At 49.6% G+C, this 23,087-nt stretch overlaps 7 protein-coding genes across 7 annotated transcripts; 3 read left to right on the top strand and 4 right to left on the bottom strand.

The window, feature by feature from the left end:
* Positions 1-570: 570 nt before the first annotated feature.
* EPUS_03476 (uncharacterized protein) lies at positions 571-5,374 on the bottom strand (the record flags this gene model as incomplete). Its single annotated transcript, XM_007804833.1, has 2 exons — positions 571-4,971; positions 5,024-5,374. 2 exons carry the CDS (start codon positions 5,372-5,374, stop codon positions 571-573), a joined length of 4,752 nt encoding a protein of 1,583 aa, XP_007803024.1.
* Positions 5,375-6,323: 949 nt separating this feature from the next.
* Positions 6,324-7,409, bottom strand: EPUS_03475 (uncharacterized protein; the record flags this gene model as incomplete). Its single annotated transcript, XM_007804832.1, has 3 exons — positions 6,324-6,737; positions 6,793-7,218; positions 7,272-7,409. The coding sequence occupies 3 exons, from the start codon at positions 7,407-7,409 to the stop codon at positions 6,324-6,326; spliced, it is 978 nt and encodes a 325-aa protein (XP_007803023.1).
* Positions 7,410-8,703: 1,294 nt separating this feature from the next.
* EPUS_03474 (uncharacterized protein) lies at positions 8,704-10,271 on the top strand (the record flags this gene model as incomplete). The annotated part of the gene is made up of 2 exons (XM_007804831.1): positions 8,704-8,852; positions 8,918-10,271. 2 exons carry the CDS (start codon positions 8,704-8,706, stop codon positions 10,269-10,271), a joined length of 1,503 nt encoding a protein of 500 aa, XP_007803022.1.
* Positions 10,272-10,493: 222 nt separating this feature from the next.
* EPUS_03473 (uncharacterized protein) lies at positions 10,494-11,495 on the bottom strand (the record flags this gene model as incomplete). The annotated part of the gene is made up of 1 exon (XM_007804830.1): positions 10,494-11,495. One exon carries the CDS (start codon positions 11,493-11,495, stop codon positions 10,494-10,496), a length of 1,002 nt encoding a protein of 333 aa, XP_007803021.1.
* Positions 11,496-11,831: 336 nt separating this feature from the next.
* Positions 11,832-13,411, top strand: EPUS_03472 (uncharacterized protein; the record flags this gene model as incomplete). Its single annotated transcript, XM_007804829.1, has 2 exons — positions 11,832-12,314; positions 12,428-13,411. 2 exons carry the CDS (start codon positions 11,832-11,834, stop codon positions 13,409-13,411), a joined length of 1,467 nt encoding a protein of 488 aa, XP_007803020.1.
* Positions 13,412-13,705: 294 nt separating this feature from the next.
* EPUS_03471 (uncharacterized protein) lies at positions 13,706-17,515 on the bottom strand (the record flags this gene model as incomplete). Its single annotated transcript, XM_007804828.1, has 2 exons — positions 13,706-17,428; positions 17,507-17,515. 2 exons carry the CDS (start codon positions 17,513-17,515, stop codon positions 13,706-13,708), a joined length of 3,732 nt encoding a protein of 1,243 aa, XP_007803019.1.
* Positions 17,516-18,723: 1,208 nt separating this feature from the next.
* Positions 18,724-22,967, top strand: EPUS_03470 (uncharacterized protein; the record flags this gene model as incomplete). The annotated part of the gene is made up of 2 exons (XM_007804827.1): positions 18,724-18,850; positions 19,006-22,967. 2 exons carry the CDS (start codon positions 18,724-18,726, stop codon positions 22,965-22,967), a joined length of 4,089 nt encoding a protein of 1,362 aa, XP_007803018.1.
* Positions 22,968-23,087: the final 120 nt, after the last annotated feature.

Genomic DNA, 23,087 nt, shown 5'->3' with positions numbered 1-23,087 from the left:
AACCGACATGTTGGTGCTGTCAAACTGTCGATCCTGCATCGTGCACAGACTGCAGGCATGGTCGAAACCTACCAAGCCCCCAGCCTACACATTATTACACATGACTCTTGCATTGAGGAGCATTAAAACCGAGATCCACCATCTTGGCTGCAGGCCGGAACCGTGGTACTGGGTCCCACCACTAGTCCGATTGTAGCTAGTCACCGGGCACTTTCTACTACCGGGGGGCCATAAGTATTCGTAGCAGGGCGCTAGTATTTGCCACTCCGAACGCTGTGGATACAGACAGCCCTGTCAATCTTGTACTGGTATCCTGTCACTGTTGGGCAATCAAGCAATAAGACTAGTCCCAATGAAACTATCTCTGGGCACTCTATCCTTACCATAGTAAAGACCATTTTCATGACGTTGTAATTTTACATTAGGGTTTCTAGCGCCGTGCTACGAATACTTATGCCTCCCCCCGTAGTAGTATTCATAGTACGTACGCACAACTACCGGGGGGTATGGTGGTACAACATAGATAGACGAGGATTCGCTACACCAGAGCTGCGGATCGAGACACCCGGATCAAGATGCTGCGTCAATGGGTGCCGTTTTCCCATGAATGATGTCCTCCAACACGTCTCTCTCACCACTCTCTTCCACCATTTTGCGGAAGTCGCCATCTTTTTTCTCCATCAATAGCCGGGGCTCGTCATATTCTAGTACCCTCCCATCTCCCATAACCAATATCTTGTCGAAGTCAGCAATGGTACTGAGTCTGTGCGCAATCACAATCAACGTAGAATCCTGAAACTCCTCCCGGATGCTTCGTTGTATCATTGCATCTGTTTCCATATCCACTGCTGAAGTAGCCTCGTCTAGAACCATAATCTTTGGGCGTGACACGATTGCTCGTGCTAGACACAAGAGTTGCCGCTGACCCTGTGATAGATTGAGGCCACCTTCACTGATCTTGGAAGAAAGGCTCCGGAAAATATTTCTATTAGGATTTGGGTCCACAGGCGTAGTGGTGCCACTTGGCTCGTCAGAGGGCGCGCTCATGCCTGAGACCAGATGTACACGCTCCAGAGCGTCTCGTAGCTCTCTATCATTGTGCTCATCAAAGGCATCGAGATTAGTGCGGATAGTGCCGGAGAACAGGACCGGGTCCTGAGGAATGATGGCAAGTCTAGATCGCACATCCTGCAATCGGATTTTCGAAATGTCAACACCATCGATAAGCACCACACCTTCTCGTGCTTCCAGAAAGCGGAAAAGCGCCAGCGTCAGGGACGACTTGCCAGCACCCGTTCGACCTACAACGCCAACGCGCTGATTCCGTTGGACGCTAAAACTCAATCCTTTGAGCACTGGTGGCATGTCCGCAGCATATCCCACAACAAGGTTCGCTACCTCCAGGCGACCTTCAGTTGGCCATGCCGCAGGTGCTGTATCACCACTCTGATTTTCAATAGGAATATTGGAGTATTCAACAATTCTCTCAACGGCGTTCATGTCCAGCTCAACATTTGCATACTGTCGCAACGACCAGACCAGCGAGACGGTATATTCTAAAGCAAAGCTAAGAGCAAAACCAGCGAGTGATGCGTCAATACCACGGATGCTGACAATGAGGGCTGCCGTGACCGTTGCAAATACTGCTCCAACCATATTAAGCCTCAGTCCCATCCATCGGTTAAAGAGCCATAGATGCCAGTATGCTTGTGCATAAGTGTCGATCTTCCGGTACATCCTCTCCACATAGATTTCTGCCTTGTCGAAAGCGCGGATAGTGCTGATACCCATGAGAGCCGCCGCGAAAGATTCAAAGATTGGTGATTTTGAGTTGCTTTCTAACCTTTTGACCTCTCTGGCCCCTGTCAAGTAGCGAAGAGCGTAGTGCATGCAGATCACAAGTTGTAACAGTGCGAAGGCAATCATCCACGGCGACACGAAGACTGCGGCTATGATCACAGAGATGACTCCCATCGCATTGTGCATCATAAATCCAAGGTCCAGGGAAATGCGAGAGTCAACCATGTTGAAATCAGCTGTGAAACGGTTGAGGATACGTCCGACAGGAACTGTGTCCAGCCAGCGCAGAGGCGCACGGAGAACAGCATATGTCAACTGCTCAAATAGATCTTTCGATGCTCGAATTGATCCCAGAAAGACCAGGAAGTACCGAGAGCTTCCAATCACACATTGTCCTACCGACCATGCCAAGTATATGCCTAAGTAGAACCAGATATTGCCGTCAATTTGCACTGCATGTATCTCTTTCTTCGGGTACTGGAGGTATGCTTGAGGTCGCCAATGGTCCTTCGCAATTACCGTTTCGTTCTGGTAAGACCTTGTCCAGATGCTGATCCACCACGAGCGGCCGAGTATTACCAGCAGACAAAGAAGAAAGGCCAGCAAGACCAACAGCCAGTGACGAAGCCCACCAGAAGCTCTGATGTATTCAGCATATATGGTATATTTGATAGCCCCTTTTTCTCGCTTCTCGTCCTCTGTGAACTTCTTGGGGGATATGGTTGTGTCGGCATTTATATCCTGCATTGCATGACTGGATTTTCGTGTTGATAGATTGGACCGTTGACTTATGGCCTGTTTGAGACCGCCACCATCGTCTATTTCTGGGGCATTTTGAGTCTGTGCCGCCTCCTCTGCATTTTGTTGCTGCTCTACATCTTGAGCAAGTATCGCATCAAGACGACCATCCTTACGTAATTCTTCGACTGTACCCGCATGGAGTGCTTTACCGTCACCCAGTAAAACTCCGTATCTTGTTCTTGGAAGACATAAGCTAACGTGATGGGTGACCAGAATCCGTGTTCGACCTTGGCCCAGGTCTCCAGTCAAAGCGTTCTCATACAAGTGACGCCCCACATTGGCATCAACTGCACTAAAGATGTCGTCGAGAACAAGAATACTTGCTCTTGAGTAAAGTGCACGGGCGAAAGACACCCTCCATTTCTGCCCTCCGCTTAGATTGATACCATTAGCACCGATATCGGTCAGCTCTCCATCTGGCAACATCTCTAGATCCTTCTCCAAAGCGCAGGCAGAGAGCGTCTTTTGATACCTCGATGAGTCAAGAGGCAAGCCAAACAGAATATTATCCTTGATGGTAGCGTTCTCGATCCAAGGAATCTGCGCGACGAATGCGATGGATCCCTCCAGGTACCAATTGTTTGGATTAGCTTGCTCGTCGAAGCGGATGCTTGGTGGCGGAGCACGAGGAACTTGAATCGTTCCAGTCAGGATGTCTGCTTCTCCTAGGATTGCAGCGAGCAGGAGACTTTTGCCGGATCCAGTCCTGCCGGAAACTACGCTTAACTTGCCGTTTGGAAATTCCAGGTTAAGGTCTCGTAAACGGAATTGGTCTTCCACTATTCCTTCATCTTCAGCAGGCCAGACCACAGTAGCCTGCTGGAACGAGATCATGCTACCGGCTTTGATGTAATGTTCTTTCTCCGCTGAACCAAGATAGGTTTCAATTCTCCTTGCACTCACTGACGCATCGAAGTAATCGGTAATGAGCTCAGGTATTGCAGCCAGAGTCATTTCCAGAGCTTCGAATACTGAAACAGTCGTGAAGGCGACCGAGGCACTGAGCGTTTTGTGGATAATGGCATAGGTAGCTAGCGCAACGGCTGCAAGCAATATAGGTCCAGCAATCCAGATTGCTATCAGAGTCGTATCATATTTGAAGACCCGCCACTGCGTCTTCAATTCTTTTCTCCTAACGTCCATAATTTTGCGCTGCCAATTATCTTCGAACGCGGAGAACTTGATTTGTCGAATTCCTTGAAGAGCCTCCGTAACCACTGCCATCTTCTTGTCCCGGATTCTCATGAGATCATCCTGAGCTGAAGCATATCGTTTGGATGCGAAAGCGTTGACGGGTGTTATAATCGCCGGGATTGCCAGTCCGGCCAACAAAGGGATCCATCCGATTAGCCTGATGAGGAAGCCAAAAGCAAGGGTAAGCTTCAAGACCGTACCAGGGAAGATGTAAATGTAGGTGGCAAAGTTTGAAACACGATAAGAGTCGACTCCAACCAGGTTGATGGTGCTTTGGCGCGTTTTCTGCTCGTCGTCATCGTCATCGTCTTGCTTCTTCGTTGGCTCTTCCCCTTTTGGTCCGGTATTTTCGCTTATGTGTGCCGCTCCGTCCAGATACACATCCGGCACCTTCGTGTTCACACCCTTGATGTCTTTGCGCCTCATGGACTTTCCGAATATGACAGCTGCTAATTGCTGGAAGATGGGCTGTCCAATGCGTGAATAGCAAATAAAGAATAACCATGCCTCCAGCCATGAAGAAATGGTGATGGAAAGACCAAGAGCGAAGACCCCTATCCACAAATGAAACACTGAGTCGCGGCCGCTGTCACGATCTTCCAAAGCTTTGAGAATGAATAGTAACGCTATCTGGGGCAAAAAATTTGTCACAGAAGTGATCGTGACAAATATGCATTGGGAGATGAATGCCGTTTTATGTGATAAGAAAAGGAGCTGCCATAGCTTGTTCTTTTTGCCAACTTGATCAAATTTTCGTCGTAACGTCTTCGAGCGGGTCTGGTAGTCTATTTCGGGTAGGTCGTTTAGATTAAGGCCTTTATTGATTGCGGCGAAATGTAGAAGCGGACTAAGCCAGGTGAATCCGAGTCTTCCCAATATCGACGTCGTGTATTGTCTGTCAACAACTTTCTCGTTCCAGTACACATCCGGTCGCCGTGGCACCAAGCTGTAAATCAAAATCAAGGCAAGAGCTCCAACCAACTGTACTGCAGTCAACGTAAGATAAACATTCGACCGCTTTGACCTATCAAAAATAGATGACCACCTGATGAGATTCTCAACGATAATAGCAATAGAAAGAAGAAAGCTGGACAAAGAACCGAATGCTGATAGTCGATACCGAGCAATGTACTGTGGCTCGATGAATAACGCCACTGCTTGAATGAGTAGGAACGTCTAGGCTTGAGTTAGCAACTATTGCTGCTAATTGAGCTGAATCAGAGCATACCCAAGCACAAAAATGCAGCCATTGCTCAACTCTTAGATTAGACTCCACGGGCTGCTGGGTGGTGATGACACAGAGTACCAATGAGTCCAATAGACAAACGATGGAGAACAATAGCACGGATATCCGCGGCAGCTGATAGGAATAAGCTGCCTCCGACGCCTGCGTTGCAGTGCCATCTTCATCCTCATACAGCTCAGATACAGATTGATATTGAGGTTTCCGGTTTTGGCGAAATCGAAGGACGATGCGCTGAAATGATAGAGCTGAGCAAGCAGCAATCGCGGAGAGAGCGACGACGACGACTACTAACACGGACCTCGCGAATGACGCCTCATCATGAGAAAACTGCATTCTGAAGATGTAGGATGAAATCAAATGAGAAGGATTATTTTTGCCATTTTTCTGACTACAGTGGCGGAAAGACCCTTTTTGTTACCGTGCCCGTGTCTAGAAAAAGGTTACGCAGGATGAATGGATCTCGTATTCTGGGGCCTGACAAGAAATATGATACATACACTCTAAGGCGTACTACTGATTGCTTGTGCAAAGTCGACAATCTCGTGGCGTGAGTAACACCCCGCTCCATGCTTCCTTGTAAGCTTGAAACCTTGACTCTTGTAGGGTTTGGTCTTTCAGAGTTGAGAACTTGGTCCACCGCGGATCTTGCTTGGCCACAAATAAGCCAGTGCCAAGAAAAATTGGCCGAATCTTAGCAATACCACTAGTAGTACTAGTACGCATATTAGTAAGCGTAACCATTATCTGTGAATTAATTCAACAGCTTACAGATGTAGTATGGATTCTCATCTAAATACTAGTATATGCTGTAGCTAGTTCTGGTGCAATCGACCGCGATGCCTTGACACCCTGTAAAGCTTCGTTCATTTGGTGTATTATCAGAAGATTACGGAGTACTAATGTGGAGAAAACGGTACCCATGTACCGAACCGTTATTGAGTGTGACTCACCGCATCTCAGACTATCAAGCCCGGGAGTTAAGCCGAACAGAAGCTTTACGCTGCTTACATATCATGGCTTTGGGGTGTCCAAAGTTATGTTGTCATCACCAACTGACGTGGTGTCAACACCCACGCTGTTGTGATTTCCTGTGGCAGCAAGTTGATAGAATGATTAAGAAGTGTACAAACAATGTAGAGAGAAGGCATCCGATATATTTATAGTCCTTCGTTCAAGCGTAAGAATCATTGCATCATACCCCATCCACAGCCCAAACTCTCTGCGGTCGTTTTCTGGAGTTTGGTATGACTTCCGAAGTAAAGCCTGGCAAGCACATGCTCCCTTACACATGCGAAGGTCTGAAGGGCTCATATGCGCCTCCTTTTGCGTTCGGGCCAAGATTATGCATAGGTATCTGCTGTCCATGTGCCCCTCCATATGGTGGTGCTCCTCCTTGTGGCCCAAGATATGGAGACCCCACTCGCTCATACGTGTATGGGGTTTTCTCGACCTTGACCCGCTTCGTGTCTTTCTTGCCGCCATAAGGTGACCTCCCACTACAACAGCAGACGCTCAGAAGCCAGAAGAAACCGGCGCCGAAGCTGAAAGCTACCGCAAGCCAAGTTGTCCGCATCATCTCTGGTCCAAGACTTGCTTTGATACCGTAGGCTTCAAAGACTCCGTTGAACGAGCCAAGAAGGACGGAGAACATTGCTGTGGCTGTGATGGAAGCAGCTAGGATGAAAAGTGATGAAAGCTTTCGGAAAATGTCAGTACTGTACTTGAAGGAGGAAGGTCAGACATCAACTTACTGTAGAGAAGAAGGCCGTGCAAAAGCTGCCCCAGCGGCTGAATATGGCAGAGATGCCCACCACAAGTTCAATGCACGTAGCAACCAATGCAACAATGTATGCAATGAACATCCACTTGCTTACAGCTTTGTAGGCCTTCAAGCCATCTTGCAATTCTTTCGGGAAAGCATTCTGCACCCCGGTATTCTCCAAACCCCAGACCTCCACAGGATCGAAAGCGAAGTAGGCCTCTCTCTTGGAGCAAAACGAGTACTTGTCGCTGCCATCCCAGGAGCAGTAATTCCAAAGGTAGATTGTGTAAAAGTCATTGATGTTGGCCGCAGCTTTTGCTTGATTCAGTGCTTGGTTCAAGACATCATTATCTAGGTTGATTCCAGGGACTGGATCTAAACCAGTATTGTTGACGGTAAAACCTGTCAAGTCGGCCTGCAAACGTTCTGTTAGCTACATCTTCGATACTCCGCTACAGATGCGCTGACCTTCAGAAAGTAGTAGTTCCCAAGAGTGGTGCTCCGTGCGTTCCACCCCCCAAGAAACACAATTATTATGCACACCAGCGATGCTAGACAGAGAGCAAATGGTGTGAATATGCAGGCGATACGACCAGCATTGACCATGGTTGGTGTCAACTTTGTATCTTCAGACAAACACAGGAAGATCCAATGTAAGGCTGGCCTTGAGGAACAGCAGTTCAATTAAGACAGCGACGGTCAAGAGTTGAATATCCTCAAACAACGAGATATTAGTAGGTGAAGGAAGAAATGGTAAAGATTTTACACCAACAGGAGGAGAATGAGGGTGTTGTATTGCTGTGCCGCAAAGATCCTTTATGCGGCTACCCCCGTGCTGAGAAGAGCGTTGCTATGCTTAGAGTCTGTTTAGGCGGAGTGTGTGGCTGAGAGACAAAGCCCAACTTCCGCGCGGCTGTGCAGTACAGTGCGCTTCCTCTCCGCATGCACTTCTCCGGAGAATATCAAAATCCAGGTTAACTCATGTACATCGTCCAGCTTTCCACTTCTAAGGCTCTCCAGTTTCGCAAAGTGACAAGTTGGCCTTTATCACTGGAATAAGGGAACGTCTCTATTGAGATGAGGGAGCGGCAATTGGCCCTCATATTTTATTGGGTAGCATGTGGTGGTACAAACATGACTAACGGCTTACGCAACACAGCCCCTTAGAAGACACTGTTCCTGGGAAAGACCAAGAAGTCTCGACCAAATTAAACTCATTAGAAGTTGTTTCGTTTGTCGTTTGTTGCCCAAGTCATTTAGTCACGTTCTTACGTGGAGAGAGGGGCTTTGAAAATGATGCTGCACTGGTCCTAAGCAAATCAACAGATGTTTCATCGTTGCAAAGATCATCAAAGGGCCATCGGATGACCATAATTTGACCGTCATATGGCAATAAATTTGAAAAAAGTCGTCTAAAATGACACAGTTTTATTAGCTTTGAATGTCTCAGCTCCTGCTATGTGAACTAAAGATTAAGGAGCTGCCAGGCCCCGGTTTAGATGTGTCAGCCCTAAGTTAGTTAGTAGTTATACGGAGTAGACACGTAGTATTCTCCCCGCTCCAGCCTCAGCTCTGGCTCAGTACAGAACTCGCCATGAGCACTTTGGCCCAGATACTCAAATCCGCTGCCAGAAACCCACTGCCATCAATGTCTTTACAATGGATGGATTAGATATCAGTGGTCATACGATGCAGTACGCACAAGGCAATCGATTAGCAATTTACGAGATGGCTCTACTGTTGTGGTAGACCACGCGCTTGGATTTAGGCCAACCTCGCGTCTGATAGTTGGAGGATGATCAACAAGCTTGATTTCGTATAATGTGGTCCTTTGCTTTTCCTGACGTGCCGAAAGTGCTCTTGTAGCTTGCTGAAGCACGGATCAAACAATCCTTTCATTATGGCCTCAGCTACGACCACTGATGTTTTCAATTATCGCTATCATCATGGTACTAATTTAGGGACCATCTTCGTCCTTGAGAAATGGCTGAGCCCCAGCATGTACGTCCAAGGCTCAGCAGGTGACAGCGAGCTGGATGCTGTGCGGGCGTAAGCTTCTTTTCAATCTCCAGAGACACTCTCATCTGCAAGTAATATTGCTGACAACTTGGCAGCTCGTTGGCATCCTCTGGCCTTGACGCTACTCGTGCCAAATGGCAAAACCACTGGTCTTCTGCAATCAGCGATGACGATTTTGCATGGCTTACAGGACAGGCCCGATGCAACATGATACGCTTGCCTATTGGATGGTTTACGCTCGGCCCGTCATTTTGCCAGGGAACTGCTTTTGATGGTGAGCCCGGGCAGGTATATGTTAACGCGTGGTCAGCTGTCAGAGATCTCGTCCGACGCTGCCACGACCGAGGCATTGGTGTCTTGTTGGATCTTCACGCTGTGCCGGGTGGTGCAAATGGTGAGATCCACAGCGGAACCAGCAGCGGCAGGGCGGACCTGTGGGGAAATGGAGATAACCTAGACAGGGCTCGACGCTGTCTGGTCTTCATCACCCAGGAGGTGGCAGCGGGCATGCCAGGTGTGATGGGCATTCAGCTGTGCAACGAGGCCACATGGGCAGCCCCAGGAATGTACGAATGGTACGACTCGGTCATTGGTGCCATCAACGACGTCAACAAGACTGTCCCGGTCTACATCAGCGACTCCTGGAATCTATCCCCTGCCCTCGACTACATACAAAGGAAGAACAGGAGCGTTTCAAACCCTGTCATCGTGGACACGCACAAATACTACACCTTCGCGGCCAGCGACCAGTCACAATCCCCTCAGCAAATACTCGATCGCATCCCAAACGAGTTAAACGAGCTTCAAAGCAAACAAGGCAACGTCTTCGACAATGGCGCTGCCACTGTCTTCATCGGAGAATACAGCTGCGTCATGTCCGAACCCACCTGGAGCAAAGTGTCTCCCAACGATCGACCCGGTCTAACGAGGCAGTTCGGCCAGGCACAGAGCCGTAGATGGCAACAGTTCGGCGGCTCTTCCTTCTGGACCTTCAAGATGGACTGGATGGATGGCGGAGGCTGGGGCTTCAAACAACAAACCAACGAAGGTGCCATCATTCCACCCCCTTCCATGATGCTGCCGGCCCAGGAGATCCGAAACCGTATCCGCGCCGCAGGTGAGCAGCACCAGCGTCTCCAACAGACAGCACTACGCGAGCATTCGGAGTTCTGGGACAGAACAGCACCTGGGACGCGGTTCGAGCACTGGCGTTTCGGCCAGGGCTGGGATCTGGGTTGGAACGACGCACAATTCTTCTTTGGCGCGAGAGCTCAGGGTGGCATGCCTGGAGGTGGAGATGGCGGGGATAAGATTGGTTGCCTGGATGTTTGGGTCCAGAAGAGAATGAGGGAGACGGGCTCGATGAAGGAGCAGGCTGCTTTTGGGTGGGAATGGGAGCATGGCTTTCGAAAGGGTGTTGCGGATTTTTATAGTACTGTTGGGGTATGATGGTGGCGTGTACTTGGGAGAGCTGGATTTCTGGCATGTGGAGCCATCTTTCAATATATGGGGAGAGGTTGAAAGACTAAACGACGTCTGGGCTGATCAGATAGTGTGTTGCTTTCATTTTACGGCAATTTTACCTTGGCTTAGAGTCGTCCGATAACACGTTTTCATATAAGCTGTAGAATGAGATATATACACACATAACGTTCTGGCGGTGTAAATTTCCTAATTCGAATCCAGCACCAAAACCTCCGCTTCCTCCTCACCGACTGATTCGATGGAAAGGGCATCACCTGCATTTACTTTGCTGACAAACGCGCCATCCCCTTCTTGCAAGAAAGACCCTTCTCTTCCGTCAAGTTTGATTTTTGCCTTTCCTCCCTTGGTCATTGCGAGATGAACGTACGTCTTTCGATCTATTTTATTCTGGACTGCATCTGCACCACCGATCCTGTACTGGAACACCTCGCCCTTGGGTATTATGCCGGCACTGAACAGTAAGTCGGCGTGTATAGGTATAGTGCCGGCTATCACAGGTTCTGCTGCCTTCTCCTCGTCCGCGGTGGCATTGGGCCCACCTTTGAGCGGGCTAATGATAGACACAAAGCCCTTGCGCTTCTCTGCCTCATTGAATGTGCTGGTGTGGTATCTTGGCTCCAGCCCTCTCTTCCAGGGAGTCACCCATATTTGCAGGAAGTGGACCCAGTCTTTCGAGTGCTCGTTCCCTTCGCTGTGCGCGATACCCTTGCCGCCTGTTGTGAACTGCACGTCGTCGCGCTTCATTCTATAAAATGTGTCTTTATTTGTGCCTTCGCTCCCCTTTTGTAGCATTGAGTCTCGGTGGGTGAGCTCTCCAGAAAGAATATAGCTGAAGATTTCGGCATCACGATGAGGATGAGTAGGGAATCCGCTACCGGGTGCGACGCGGTCTTCATTTAGTACACGAAGGGCGCCGAAGGATTGAAATTCTGGATCGTAGTAGGATGCAAATGAAAATGTGTGATAGGTGTTGAGCCAGCCATGGTCGGCATGGCCTCTTGCGCTGGAATGGCGGGGTACAATCTTTGCGTGGGAGAGGGAAGTCATAGCGGTTTTGAGAGATTTGGCTGTGGACATAGATGGCTCTGACTCGGTAGATGTGCGGTCTGTCAGATATTTGTATGAGATTGCGATAGCAACAGTAAGAATGAGGAATGAGCTGATTTGAAGGGGGGAGAAATGGGGCATGGGATGTATAGGAGGTATTTATCCACTTGGAGGAGCACGCCTAGAGATCAGTAGACAGATTGAGAAGAAGGAAGAGGGTTCTCCCTTCATGTATGAATTCGTTCAGTAATGCTTCATCATCTTTTCATAAGCTTGTAGTGAAACCTATAAGCTTTTAGTAAGAGGTTCTCCGCCCTGATACGGTTGGCTCAGAGGCAGATTGGATCAGCATTTGTCAACCCAGAAGCTCCATGACGAGATCTCGGCGATACTCCGGCTCTCAGCTTGGGGGCCTTCGGGCTGGCATCTGACCAGGCATGTATGCTATTTACGTCCCCTAGTTACAGTAGCTGCAACATGAAGCGATCTGCCTTTCCAGAACTCGAGGAGGTGCAGGCTATCAAGCGACAAGAAAAGCATATCGAAAATGCAGCGCCTGCAACTCTGATGCGACCAGTCTCTCCCCCAACAATCGCAAGGAAAGCGTCCAAGCCCAGTCCGAGGCTTTCCGCCGTTGAAGCCGGAGAGCTAACAGTAGATGATCATTTCGGACTGTTTTCGTCAAAATTGCTCGAAGCTTCAAGAACAGTTCTTCCGGGCACATCTCGTATCTCACACGGAGCCTGGTGTGAACTTTACCAGCGTAATCTAAACCCTCAAGGTCGACATTTCGTGATACATCAACATGATCATCCCGTTGCTGGAACTCATTATGATCTCCGCTTACAATGCAATGGCACGAGTTCGATCAGCTTTGCCATCATGTATGGCTTGCCAGGTGATCCCAATAGCAGGAGGCTGAGTCGCAACGCCACTGAGACGCGAGTCCATAATCTTTGGGTAGGTGCTTGAGTCCTTGAAGAAGCGTTGCCTGCGTTTAGCAACGCATGTCTCGTTCCATGTTCTTATTTCTTGCATTACGTGGAGCTTTCAGATGACTTGACGCTGTATAGAACCACCTCATTGAGACAGCATCGCATTCAACAGGCAGCATGTTGATATGGGACACTGGGGAATACTCCATACTTCCTTATCGAGAGTCAGAACAGGCGCAAAAATCCTCAAGCGACGAATCCGATGATTCAGAGCCAATCAACCCTCAACACGGTCTTAGCGAAAGTCAGAAACTCCATGACGCCTTTCAACAAGGTAGGATCAGGATCAGGCTCCACGGAACACGCCTGCCGCATAACTACACGGTCAGTCTCCGTCTGAGCAAAGACGACTACCGTAGTGAACAACCTGGCCCTCCGAGGTGGCGGCGGAGGAGAAGATTGAGCCCTGGGCCGGCCCGTCGAGAAACAAAACAAACGTCAAGTTCCGAGAGTGAAAGCGATGCATCGGCTTCATCCAGTGCCCCTTTCGCCGTAGTGAAGAAAGATCAACTGACCTCTTTCCGCCGCACTGCTTCCCCACCCTTGAGAGATCACCACACAACCGCGGGCCATATATCGCCTTCAGACCATTCAAGTACTAGTAAGAAACGACCAACCAAGCCAGCCTTTCTTCACACAAATCATCCATCGAAACCAAATTCAGTCAATAAAGTAAGCAACATAACTGGCGCACACTCCGGAAACGTGAACGAAAACAAAGATGAAGATGAAGATGAGCTCGAAACCACTCGCCTGACAAATACCTACCCGGGCGGCGCAACCAATACCATATCCTCTATCCACCAGCGCCGCTGGTTCCTAACCCTTGACCGCCACAACTCCGGCTTTGTCTCTCAACTGAACCAAGCCACCGGTCTCAAACGATGGGTGCGGAGGTGGAGAGCAGATGATGACACAAGAGATGGATTTGAGCGATTCCACGTGCTGGGTAGGGACGTGGAGAGGAGTGTTGTTACGGGACGGTTGGCCAGGGAGATTCTGAGCGATGAGGGCGTGGATGGTTTTGTGCCGAGAGTTGGGTGGAGGGGGGTTGTGGAATGAGTGAACAAGATACCAAGGGGATAGCGATAGGTGGTGTTCATTTGTTGATGAGATTGTGGTAGAGGCAACAGTAGCTGCTTCGAGACTTGTAGACTTCTATTGAAGTGTCAATGCGAGCTCTTCCCGATATTCTTCACGAAGCGTGCTATCCCCATTGCGTCAAAAAAAGGTACTAAAAGCAAAGAAGGCAGGTTCTACATTCCAGGTAGCTTCCTATTTAGCTGGACAGGGGCATTTTCCCTCTTTGCTGCCCCAAACCCATCGCTAACAGGTCAAACTGCTGCCCTATTCCGCTCAAGCTTCCTCACCTTCGTCTACAAGATCTATCCTGATCATCTCCATACCAATCCCGGCAATCAACAGGCGCTTGCTCCATCTGCTGTACTCAACTTCCGCCAAGTCTAAATTTCCCGTTCTATCTACTGTGGCGTCTGCGTCAGGTATGACGACCACGCTGCTCGCATCTGCGACATCTGTCCACACCTCCCGGACCAGCTGAACATCGATTGCCTCAAGAACTTCTGGTCCGAATAGATCTGCGCCCATGCTTGTGCTGTGGTCAGCACGGGGGAGCTGGTCAACATCCACAGTGATACGCCAGATCTTGACCCGCTGGTCGTTGCCTGTGCTGATCACCGTAAGGACTAGCAGACCGGCTTGCCTCCTGGAATCAAGGATCTCGAGAGCGGTTATGGCTGCAACGTGAGCCTTTGGGATGAGGAGCGTGCGAAATCTTGGCAGTGGTGATGTGTTGTTGTCATCATTCGAGTTGCTGTGCAACACCGATCCAAGAGCGCCTTCACGGATCAGAGTTATTCCAAAAGCATTGTCATCGCCACCTGTGAGCAATAGGTGGTGATTCGGTGCAACGCTGACAGTGTGAAGCGCAAGGATTGCATTCTGGTGAATAAAGTGCTCTGTTGTCCGAGATAGAAGGGAAGGGCTATCCTGGGTCTTCCTGCGATGGTCAAGATCTGGCCAGATGGTGACTGCCCCATTCGTACTTGCTGCTAAGAACCAGGGTAAGCATCCTATAAGTCCAGATATACTAGTGAGACAGGTCGTATTGTAGAAGCCTTGGCCAAGCAGCTGAAAGCGGTTTTCGGGGGACGAGGTCTGGTCGTTAGTGTACTTGAAGACCCTGATCATGGAGTTGGAGTATGCTACATGAATGAGAAAGTAGCCAATGCCGCAGCTCGAGTCATCTTTATAGCGTCCAGAAACGAAAACGACCTCAAAGTTGGTTATTCTGAGGTCCGAAGCTGGTGCATGCTTTGGGAGTGCAGCTTGAAAGACGGTCCCAATGCCTACTAGGCTAACACCAAAATTGATCTTCCAGATGTAGAGCTCTTCACAACCGGCACTGCTAAACAGAAAGTCTTTGCAGAAGGACAGATGCTGAATGCCAGTGGTATGCTTCTTCAAGATCTGGGTGCAAGAAATGGCGTCTCGAGAATCTGTGCCTTGAACCCCAGTGTGACCATGCTTCCCAGTATTTGTAATTGACCAAAGACGAATTGCGGTATCCTCTGCTCCAGTTGCGATCAGGCGCCCGGTAGAAGCCCCAGACCAACCTTCGTTCAGACGCCTCTTACACAAAGCCATCGCCTTGATTTCCCGGCCATGGCCACCGGGTTGAAAAACCTCATGAGCAGGCGAGCTGGCTTTGACCAAATTGAACACTCCGGCTTTCGTCCACGCGAAGCACCTGCTTTGACTTGTAGTCCTCAGCTGCTCACTAGTTCCGCTCATGTGGTATGCCCATCTTCGATGTGCCCCTCCGCATGGAATGCTCATCATCTCGCTATCTGTTGATTCATTCCAAACCACAAAATTCTTCCCAGAGAAACCGTGAAGGGATAGCTCCGTGCCACCTGAGCTTGCCATGATACTGGCTCCTTCGATATTTGGACCAAATGGCGGACAAGATCTGTGAAGGGTGGTAAGATTAATATGTGTGGTGCACTCACCAGTATTCTCTAATGTGACTCTATGAATGGCATAGGCTCCGTCTCTGCCCGTGGACAGGACGTCAAATTGTGAATTTTTGTGTTTGCTAGGGGTTATGGCCGGAAGGTATTGTAGAGAAGTTACGCTGTCCGAGCCATGAACATGGCGGATACAGACATTCGGAGCAATCTGCTCGCCCGTTCCACTTGCACGGAAGACATCATGGTAGACGGCGAACGCTCCCGAACGAGAACCCAGCACAAGAATGCTGCCAGCTGATCCGTCCAGAAAGGCTGTTGGCTGAAATGTTGGAGGTAGGCTGATATCGACAGTTCGAGAAACTCCTATACTTACGAGTCCACCACTTGATTGGGTGATTTGCAACACTTTCGCACACATTGGGATCGTCGAGCAAACAAAGAGATGCCGAACAACAATGCCATCATCACCAATTGTGCATACACCCGCAAAGATATTTGAGATTTTCCAATCAGTGGTAGTCAAGAACTGGATTGAATGCAATCCATGCTGGTATATCCAGATCTTACCGGTCGCGCCACCAAGGTAGACAACATTCCCCAGCGCGTCGCCGGTCATCAGGTCAACTGTTCCGAATTCTGTAGCATTGCAAAGACATGTCCAACTAATACTCAGATATTGATCGAAGCTGTGCTCACCTACTTCTATAACACCTCTCATCACATGGTCACCGTTTGTTGTGGCGAGAATGACAGTGTCTGAGGCGAAGACGTATTGCTTGACTGAATCATGAATCCCGTGAGAATTACTTCCGCCGTTTTTGGGCTCGATGGTCTCGAAGAGACTGCAGAATGGAGTCGTTATGCTGAAATATGGAGAACTCGCTCCTAGGGTGGGGATCATACGGGCTATGATTCTTCCATCGCCTCCACCCGTGAAGATGGCTGAGCGAACATCCCTAAAGTGGTGTGTATGAGACCAGATGTGCTTTCCAGAATGATAATGATCAGTGCTGGTGTGGCTGAGTCGGAATGGCTGTCCTCGAAGGTCGGCCCTCTCAGCAAGAGCAGTATGCGCCTCATGGGATATGTCCCACACTTGACATGTTGCGTCCTCGCCTCTTGAGATGAGTCGCAATTTGCTGACTGAAGATGAATTATTCATAGGGATGAATTCCAACCCCCAGATTCTTGATGCGTGGCCCCAAGTAGTAGCAAGGCTAGCATTTTCAGTGCTTCCCAACCCTATCTGTAGTATATCCTTGTGCTTCTGGCCTTGTGCATCCGGACTAGATTCAGCGGCACAATCGCAATTACCTACATCCCAGATACGAATGGTTCTGTCGTCGCTACAGCTTGCGAGAAATCTTCTAGGGTAGCAATCCCCTAACACATCCACACCGTTGGAAAGAGACACACCAAAAATGGAGCCATCATGACCGTGGAATATGTTAGAAGTATGGCTTTGCCATCCCGTCTCAGCCACAGATATGCCAACAAAGGGGTGGTAGCATGACCAGACAATGACTTGACCAAAGACTGTACCAGCAGCCACGAGGATGGTAGTGCTGGAGGTTGGCTTGATGTGAGCAGAGTATAATATGGAACTGAGGCCACTTGCCACTTGACAGACCTTGACACTAAGATCAGACGGAGAATCCAAAGTCAAGGCACAGACATCGTTATGCGCAGTGACCAAGTACGCGATAAATGGCGAGGTTGTTGTAAAATTAGCAAAACTGGCATCTAGGATCCAGTCAGCGGCTTCGACTTCGTGCCCAATTTTTAATGGCGGACTGTCAAATCGTTCCTCTAACCCAGTGGATGTGAGATCAATCCTGCCGAGAGCCAGGCGGCGTCCTCCCCATATCAGAAGAAAAACGGACGTGATCTTGCTTTGACTCTCCCCATCATCGTGAGCCGTGATGCCATGAATGCTCTGGAAGTCGAATACCTGCTCTCGTGCTAAGAGATCTTTTCGCGTGACGGATTCAACCTTGATGGTGGATCCCTGACCTGACAAGAGGAGGTCTTGATGTGGCTGGGAAACGTATGCTAGTGCCGTGATTGGAAGACACGCCCATGTTCTCTACAACAGGGCAACAATGTCAGCACCGATTTAAATATCGGGGAATTGATTCGTCCAGTCTAGAAAGGTGACACTGACCTCACACATCACTATATGGCATTAAATTGATGTTCTATGGCGTCTAACATGCAAAAGCTTACCTGCCGAGCCTAGTGACTGCTGTTTGTCACTGTTGCGATCTTGGAGCCGGGAGACGACGCGAGGATCGACTTTTATCTACAAGACCACCCATCTGAGAACACTTCCTGCTTATCCTTAATTCCTCCTTCGCACAAAGGTGAGTTCATTCAAGATTTTCGTACCCGATTTTCTTATTCAAGTGATGTTTTTGAGCTCAAATGGAGCACATGGGATGAGAATGGGAAGAAGTCTACCGTGTCAAGTGTTTTGATATTGGTTCAGCCACCTCATATCTCAGAGTTATGCGATCCCAATTCACGCCTGATCATTTGATTAGAGTCTTTTTCTACTGACAAAACGATGTCGACCCCTATCACCATAAGCGATGATGAAGATGAGTGCAAAGTGTGTCTTTCAAACCCTGCGCGTAGGAAATCGTACCTATCACTGATATTAGCAGGGCACCTCGCGGCCCGCAGCATCACATCATCAGTATGGGACTCCTTCGATGGCTTCATTCCAGCCTCAAGATGGGCGATGGCCTCAATCCGGACCTTCTGCGGGCGGAGGGGCCTTTCAAAACCCATCATATGATAATTTCAGCACCTCGTCAAGACCGTCGAGCCTGTCTCTTCGAGAAAAGCAGGTAGTCGGTTCTGTATCTTCCCCTTCAAACTTTGTAACTGGGTCTCTGCGGTCCAGCGCTACATTTCCAACAAGACAGTCTGCCGCTGGACACCAAAAGTCGGGACAAGCATCTTCAAATCCAGTAGAAGTCATCGATTTGACCAAGGATGACATCCACCTAGAGCGAAGCATGAACTTGTACCCTTGCCGGGTAACACAGTCAGCACATACAGAACGTCAGTCTTTGCAGCCAAACGTAGAGTCGTTGAATACCTCCAAAGTCGCGTCTAATCTATTCGCGGAAACAAATTCGAGGGCTTCAATTAAATTTCCTGATTCTTCAAGCAGGATGGAATGTCTTCCTGGTAAAGGCGGAACTCGAACACAAGCAGGCGAAACTCGAACTCAAGCAGGCGAAACTACGAACGGGGATGTTGACAACGGACTAAGCCCTGCTATGCCAGGCAGTGGGAGTGTAAGCAGATCTGAAGATTCTTTAGATATGCCTCCTCGACCCCGAAGAACTGATCCATGGCGTTCGCACGAAAATGGACCTCCAGAATCTCGTCAGGGAACGGGGTTTTCTTCCAGGACGACAGATTTGCATCGCTCAGGCTCAGCCCAAGAGAAGACCCGGAGTGAAGGAGTATCACGAAATTCGACACCGAGAAGAAGGTACGTTGATTCTGCCAAAGAATTTATCGAAAACCCCAAACGCTACCATGAAGGATATAGAGTAGGCCAACAATCGCCAATTCCTACTGCCCAACGCTTGAAGTTGAATCCCCCAAAGGAACCGAGCTCGCGGCAGCAGGGTCTGATATCGTCAGTTTACAGCAGCAATGGATTTAAACCTGGGCGAAGTCCACGGACGGGTAAGTTTGTCATCGGTATCAACCATGATAAGAGAGGCTTGGGTCAAAGAAGGACACCAAGAAGTCTTTCAACAGATACACAGCAGACGCATTTGAATGAAAGCGATAGCGATGATGCAAATGCAAAGTTGCTGCGCAGCATCAATCAAGCCTCTGCTATGTACAACAAAGAATCACAAGAAAGTCCAGGCCCCCATATGGCAGCGCCTGCAGAAGAATTCCACCACGAATATCCACATGGAAGTCAGCCAGAGTACACTTCACCACATTCACCATTAAAACCACTCTCTCATCTAGGCAGTCCGGAGTTAGGAGAGCGCTTTACTGAAATGGACGATGTAGAGCAGGCATCTGAAAGCCGCTCGGAAATTGACAGAGATACTGCGAATTCTGCACCACACTCAGAGAGACTCCCAGCCACAGACAGTTTCATGGGAAGCCCAGAACTGCAGAACTCGCCCTCACCTGGCCGAATGCTAGCCACAAAGGAATTACTTAGGGAAGTCGTAGTGGAGGAATTTCAACAGTCTACGAGCAATCCAGAATCACTTGCCTGCGGAGAGGATGGCTCAAACGAGCGCGGAGATGTTACACCGGATATGAAGCTCCTGGAAGCAATCTTCAGGCCACTCGTGGAGGAGATGCGAGTTGGTCAGGAATATCTCGTGGCAGGATACTTGACTCGTGCACGAAAGGATGCCATGGAGTTTTCAGGTCCAAAAATAGACAAGAGCTTGCCAGACCCCTTCGCAGCAGCAAACACCGTTCCAACTAAACAATCTTCGTCGTTCAATCCACTTCGTCGGGTAAAGATGGAATCGAAAGTTGTCAATGCACGCAACAAGGCGCCTCTGAATGAGTCGCAAGCTATAGCGTTTCAATCAGATACTCAGAGACTACCCAAGTACAACAGTATTGTTCGTCTGGGTTTGAATATTCTTGCACCAAATGACAAGGATCTAAGATATCTACCCTACTTCCCTTCAGAAGAAGAAAAAGACGGGGCAGATGCAGCAGACCATAAACGGCGTGAGGAACTTCTTGAAGGCTTTGACAACCGGATCAAGTTTCTGCCACAGGAGAGAAAATGTGCTGAGCAAGCCGACTTTTGGAAAGAACACGCCCAGTACTTTTTAGAGGAAGTTGGCTGTACTTGTGTTGATGTCATGTTCTACCTGTTACATGATGAAGATGCTGAATGGAGGCCTGAATGTCAGATCTCGGAGGAAGCACTATCACAATGGCAGGACAGAGAAATGTGCTGCAGCGCCTGCGAGACCAAGTTTGAAGGTGACCATTGGGATCGTTTATCCGAGACCTTGGAAACGCACAAGCCGGACGAGAAAACACTTGCCCTCGCTGGGCTGGTGTGTTCAGTGTTCAGTAAATTTGCCCAGTTCAGCATATGGCACATTGTATCAACTGACGCTGATGTTTTAAGTTTAATGAAGGAAACGGAACGGAGGTGGTGGGCAGAAAGAGAGCCCAGACGACCAAAATCACAGTCTCTCTGCATGCTATGCCATGTGTTCGACTGTCCTACTCATGGTGCCTATCTGGAGGACGATCTACCCAGCAGAAGCAGTAGTGAGGGTGGTCGAGGTTCACCAAAGACTGATCAGGACTCGAGTAGCGATTCTTCCGAGGAGGTTGAAACCAAGCAAAACATCAGACAAACTGTAGCATTACCAGAAAGACCCCGCCCGGATGGGCAACAGCATATGTGCGGCTTCTTCTGCGTCGATCCTCGGATTCAGGACGAGGACATACTCGGCCTTCACCAGAATGGTGAGGTAAAGGGCACATATAACACGAAGATCAAAGAAATAGGGGATCCAGGCTTCGCAGATGAAGACACTTGTTCTGAATCTTGCTTTTGGGATCTTTCTAATCGCTCAGGGCGTTCTATCAATGACCTGGTCCGCTCTAACCGCGACGAAAGATTCGCTGACTGGACCGAAAAGGACATCAAACTTTACAGAGCCATGCTCGCGGCATGTACTAGAATCAGGAGAGGTCCTTGCATCATGGCTATCACTGTTGCACGGCCCTGCAGTGTGATTTTCCGGGAAATTCTATTCGACCTTCATAGCACGCCGCACCCAGTCCCCATCAGTGGGACGGAAAATCCACAACCGCCTCTGACAAATGGCTACAAGGATAAGAACTACTGGTTTGAGTCTTCGCAGACCTATGACCACCATAAACGCCGACCATTCGTGCCTTGCTCACATGTCGGCCCATGCCACAAAAACCCTGACTGCACTTGCTGGACTGGTAAGATTGCTTGCGAATGGATCTGTGGATGTGACCGAGCGTGTTCTCGCCGCTTTCAAGGCTGCAGATGTGTCGCTCGAGGCGCCAAGGTCTGCTTCAAGGATTCGAACTGTGATTGCTGGATCCTGAATCGGGAGTGTGATCCGTGGCTCTGTGGAAAATGCGGCGTGCTTGAAGTCCTTGATCCAGTCAACCGACACGATGACAGCATTCTCAAGGGACGGTGTAAGAATGCTATGATCCAGCGTAACGTTCCCAAACGTACCCTGAAAGGCCCAAGTGAGGTTCATGGCTGGGGCCTTTTTGCCGGTACAGACATACGCGCGAATGAATTTATTGGAGAGTACAAGGGCGAGGTGATCAGCGAAGAGGAATCCAACCGGCGCGGTCTGGTGTACCACTATCGTGGAATCGAGTACCTGTTCCGACTCAACAAAGAGCAAGAGATCGATTCAAGCAGGGCAGGAAACAAAATGCGCTTCATCAATAACAGCGAACGCCCCAGCACCATCAACATCTATCCCCAGCCGATGCTTTGCAACGGAGTTCAGCGGATTGGTCTCTTTGCCAAGAGAAATCTTTCGGCGGGAGAAGAGATGTTCTTCAGATATGGATATCCAGAATCTGTCACAAAGCACTTCTGGGAGAAAGAAGATCTTCAGGCCCGAAGAGCCTTGAGCAATGACAATGTGCTCGATGGTAATGAAGCATCCAAGGCCGAGCGTAACAAGGGAAAGGGTGTCAAGGCTGCGGTAGTTGCTACCAAGCAAACGGCCAGGAAGGGGGTAAGCAGGCGGATCAAGAAAGTGCTGCAGAGGCCTGGCGGCAAGGAGAGACACGCTCACTTCCTCGATGACATTGCTGATGACGACGAGCCCGAGGCGTCATCCTCCCAACCACTTTCCCACCCACTGCATCGTTCCAAGAAACGAAAACGCAATTCCAGCCCCGTTGTCGATGAAACCGCATTCGATCTACCCGGAGCTGAATCTAAGGACTCAAGAGAAGAAGAAGAAAGTGCACCCGGCCCATCAGGGTCCAGCATCGGCGCACGCACCGAAATTGCTGAATCAGACACCGACGATGAAGAATATGAAGAAGACGATTCGGAAGACGATGCCTCGGATGATGACGAGGACGAGGACGATGACAACTCCATCGCCTCGGACGTGGAAGCAGACATCTTCGATGAAGATTTGACGGTCAACCCAACTGCCCGCCGGCCGCGTGCCTCAACCTCAACCTCGGCCTCAGCTTCAGCTTCCGCCTCAGCCTCAGCCTCCCAATCCCTCCTCTCCTCGCGGCAGAGCAGTTCCAGCAACAAAAGAAGCCTCCAGACCGCGGCAGCGAGAGCGGTATCGCTAGAGAACCGGAGGAGGGCCAAGGAACGGAAGCGCGGCATGAGTGAGGCTGGCGGTGGCATGGGTACCGAGGTGGTGGAGCATGGTCCCTCTGGTGCTGCTGCGGCAAGGCCCGTCATCGGGTCGACCGGCTCATCAGGCCCAAGGAGCGGTAGGGGGGCCAAAAAGTCGTCAGGTGGTAAGGACAGTGACTCGGTGATCGCGCCGGGCAGGGGTAGTGGTAGGGGTAGGAAGAGGGGAAGACCGGTTGGGTGGAAGAAGGGCGTGCATTTCAAGTGAAGGGAGGAGAGAAGAGGAGAGGAGAGCACTGAATACCATACCTTTATTCTTCTTCTCCTTCTCCTTCTTCTCCTCCTCCAAAGCCGTTGGGAGTGCGAAAAAGCAAACTCATAGACAGAC

Source organism: Endocarpon pusillum (genome assembly GCF_000464535.1).
Source record: "Endocarpon pusillum Z07020 unplaced genomic scaffold scaffold3643, whole genome shotgun sequence".
Lineage (NCBI taxonomy): Eukaryota > Fungi > Ascomycota > Eurotiomycetes > Verrucariales > Verrucariaceae > Endocarpon > Endocarpon pusillum.
This window is presented reverse-complemented; position numbering and strand designations above follow the sequence as displayed.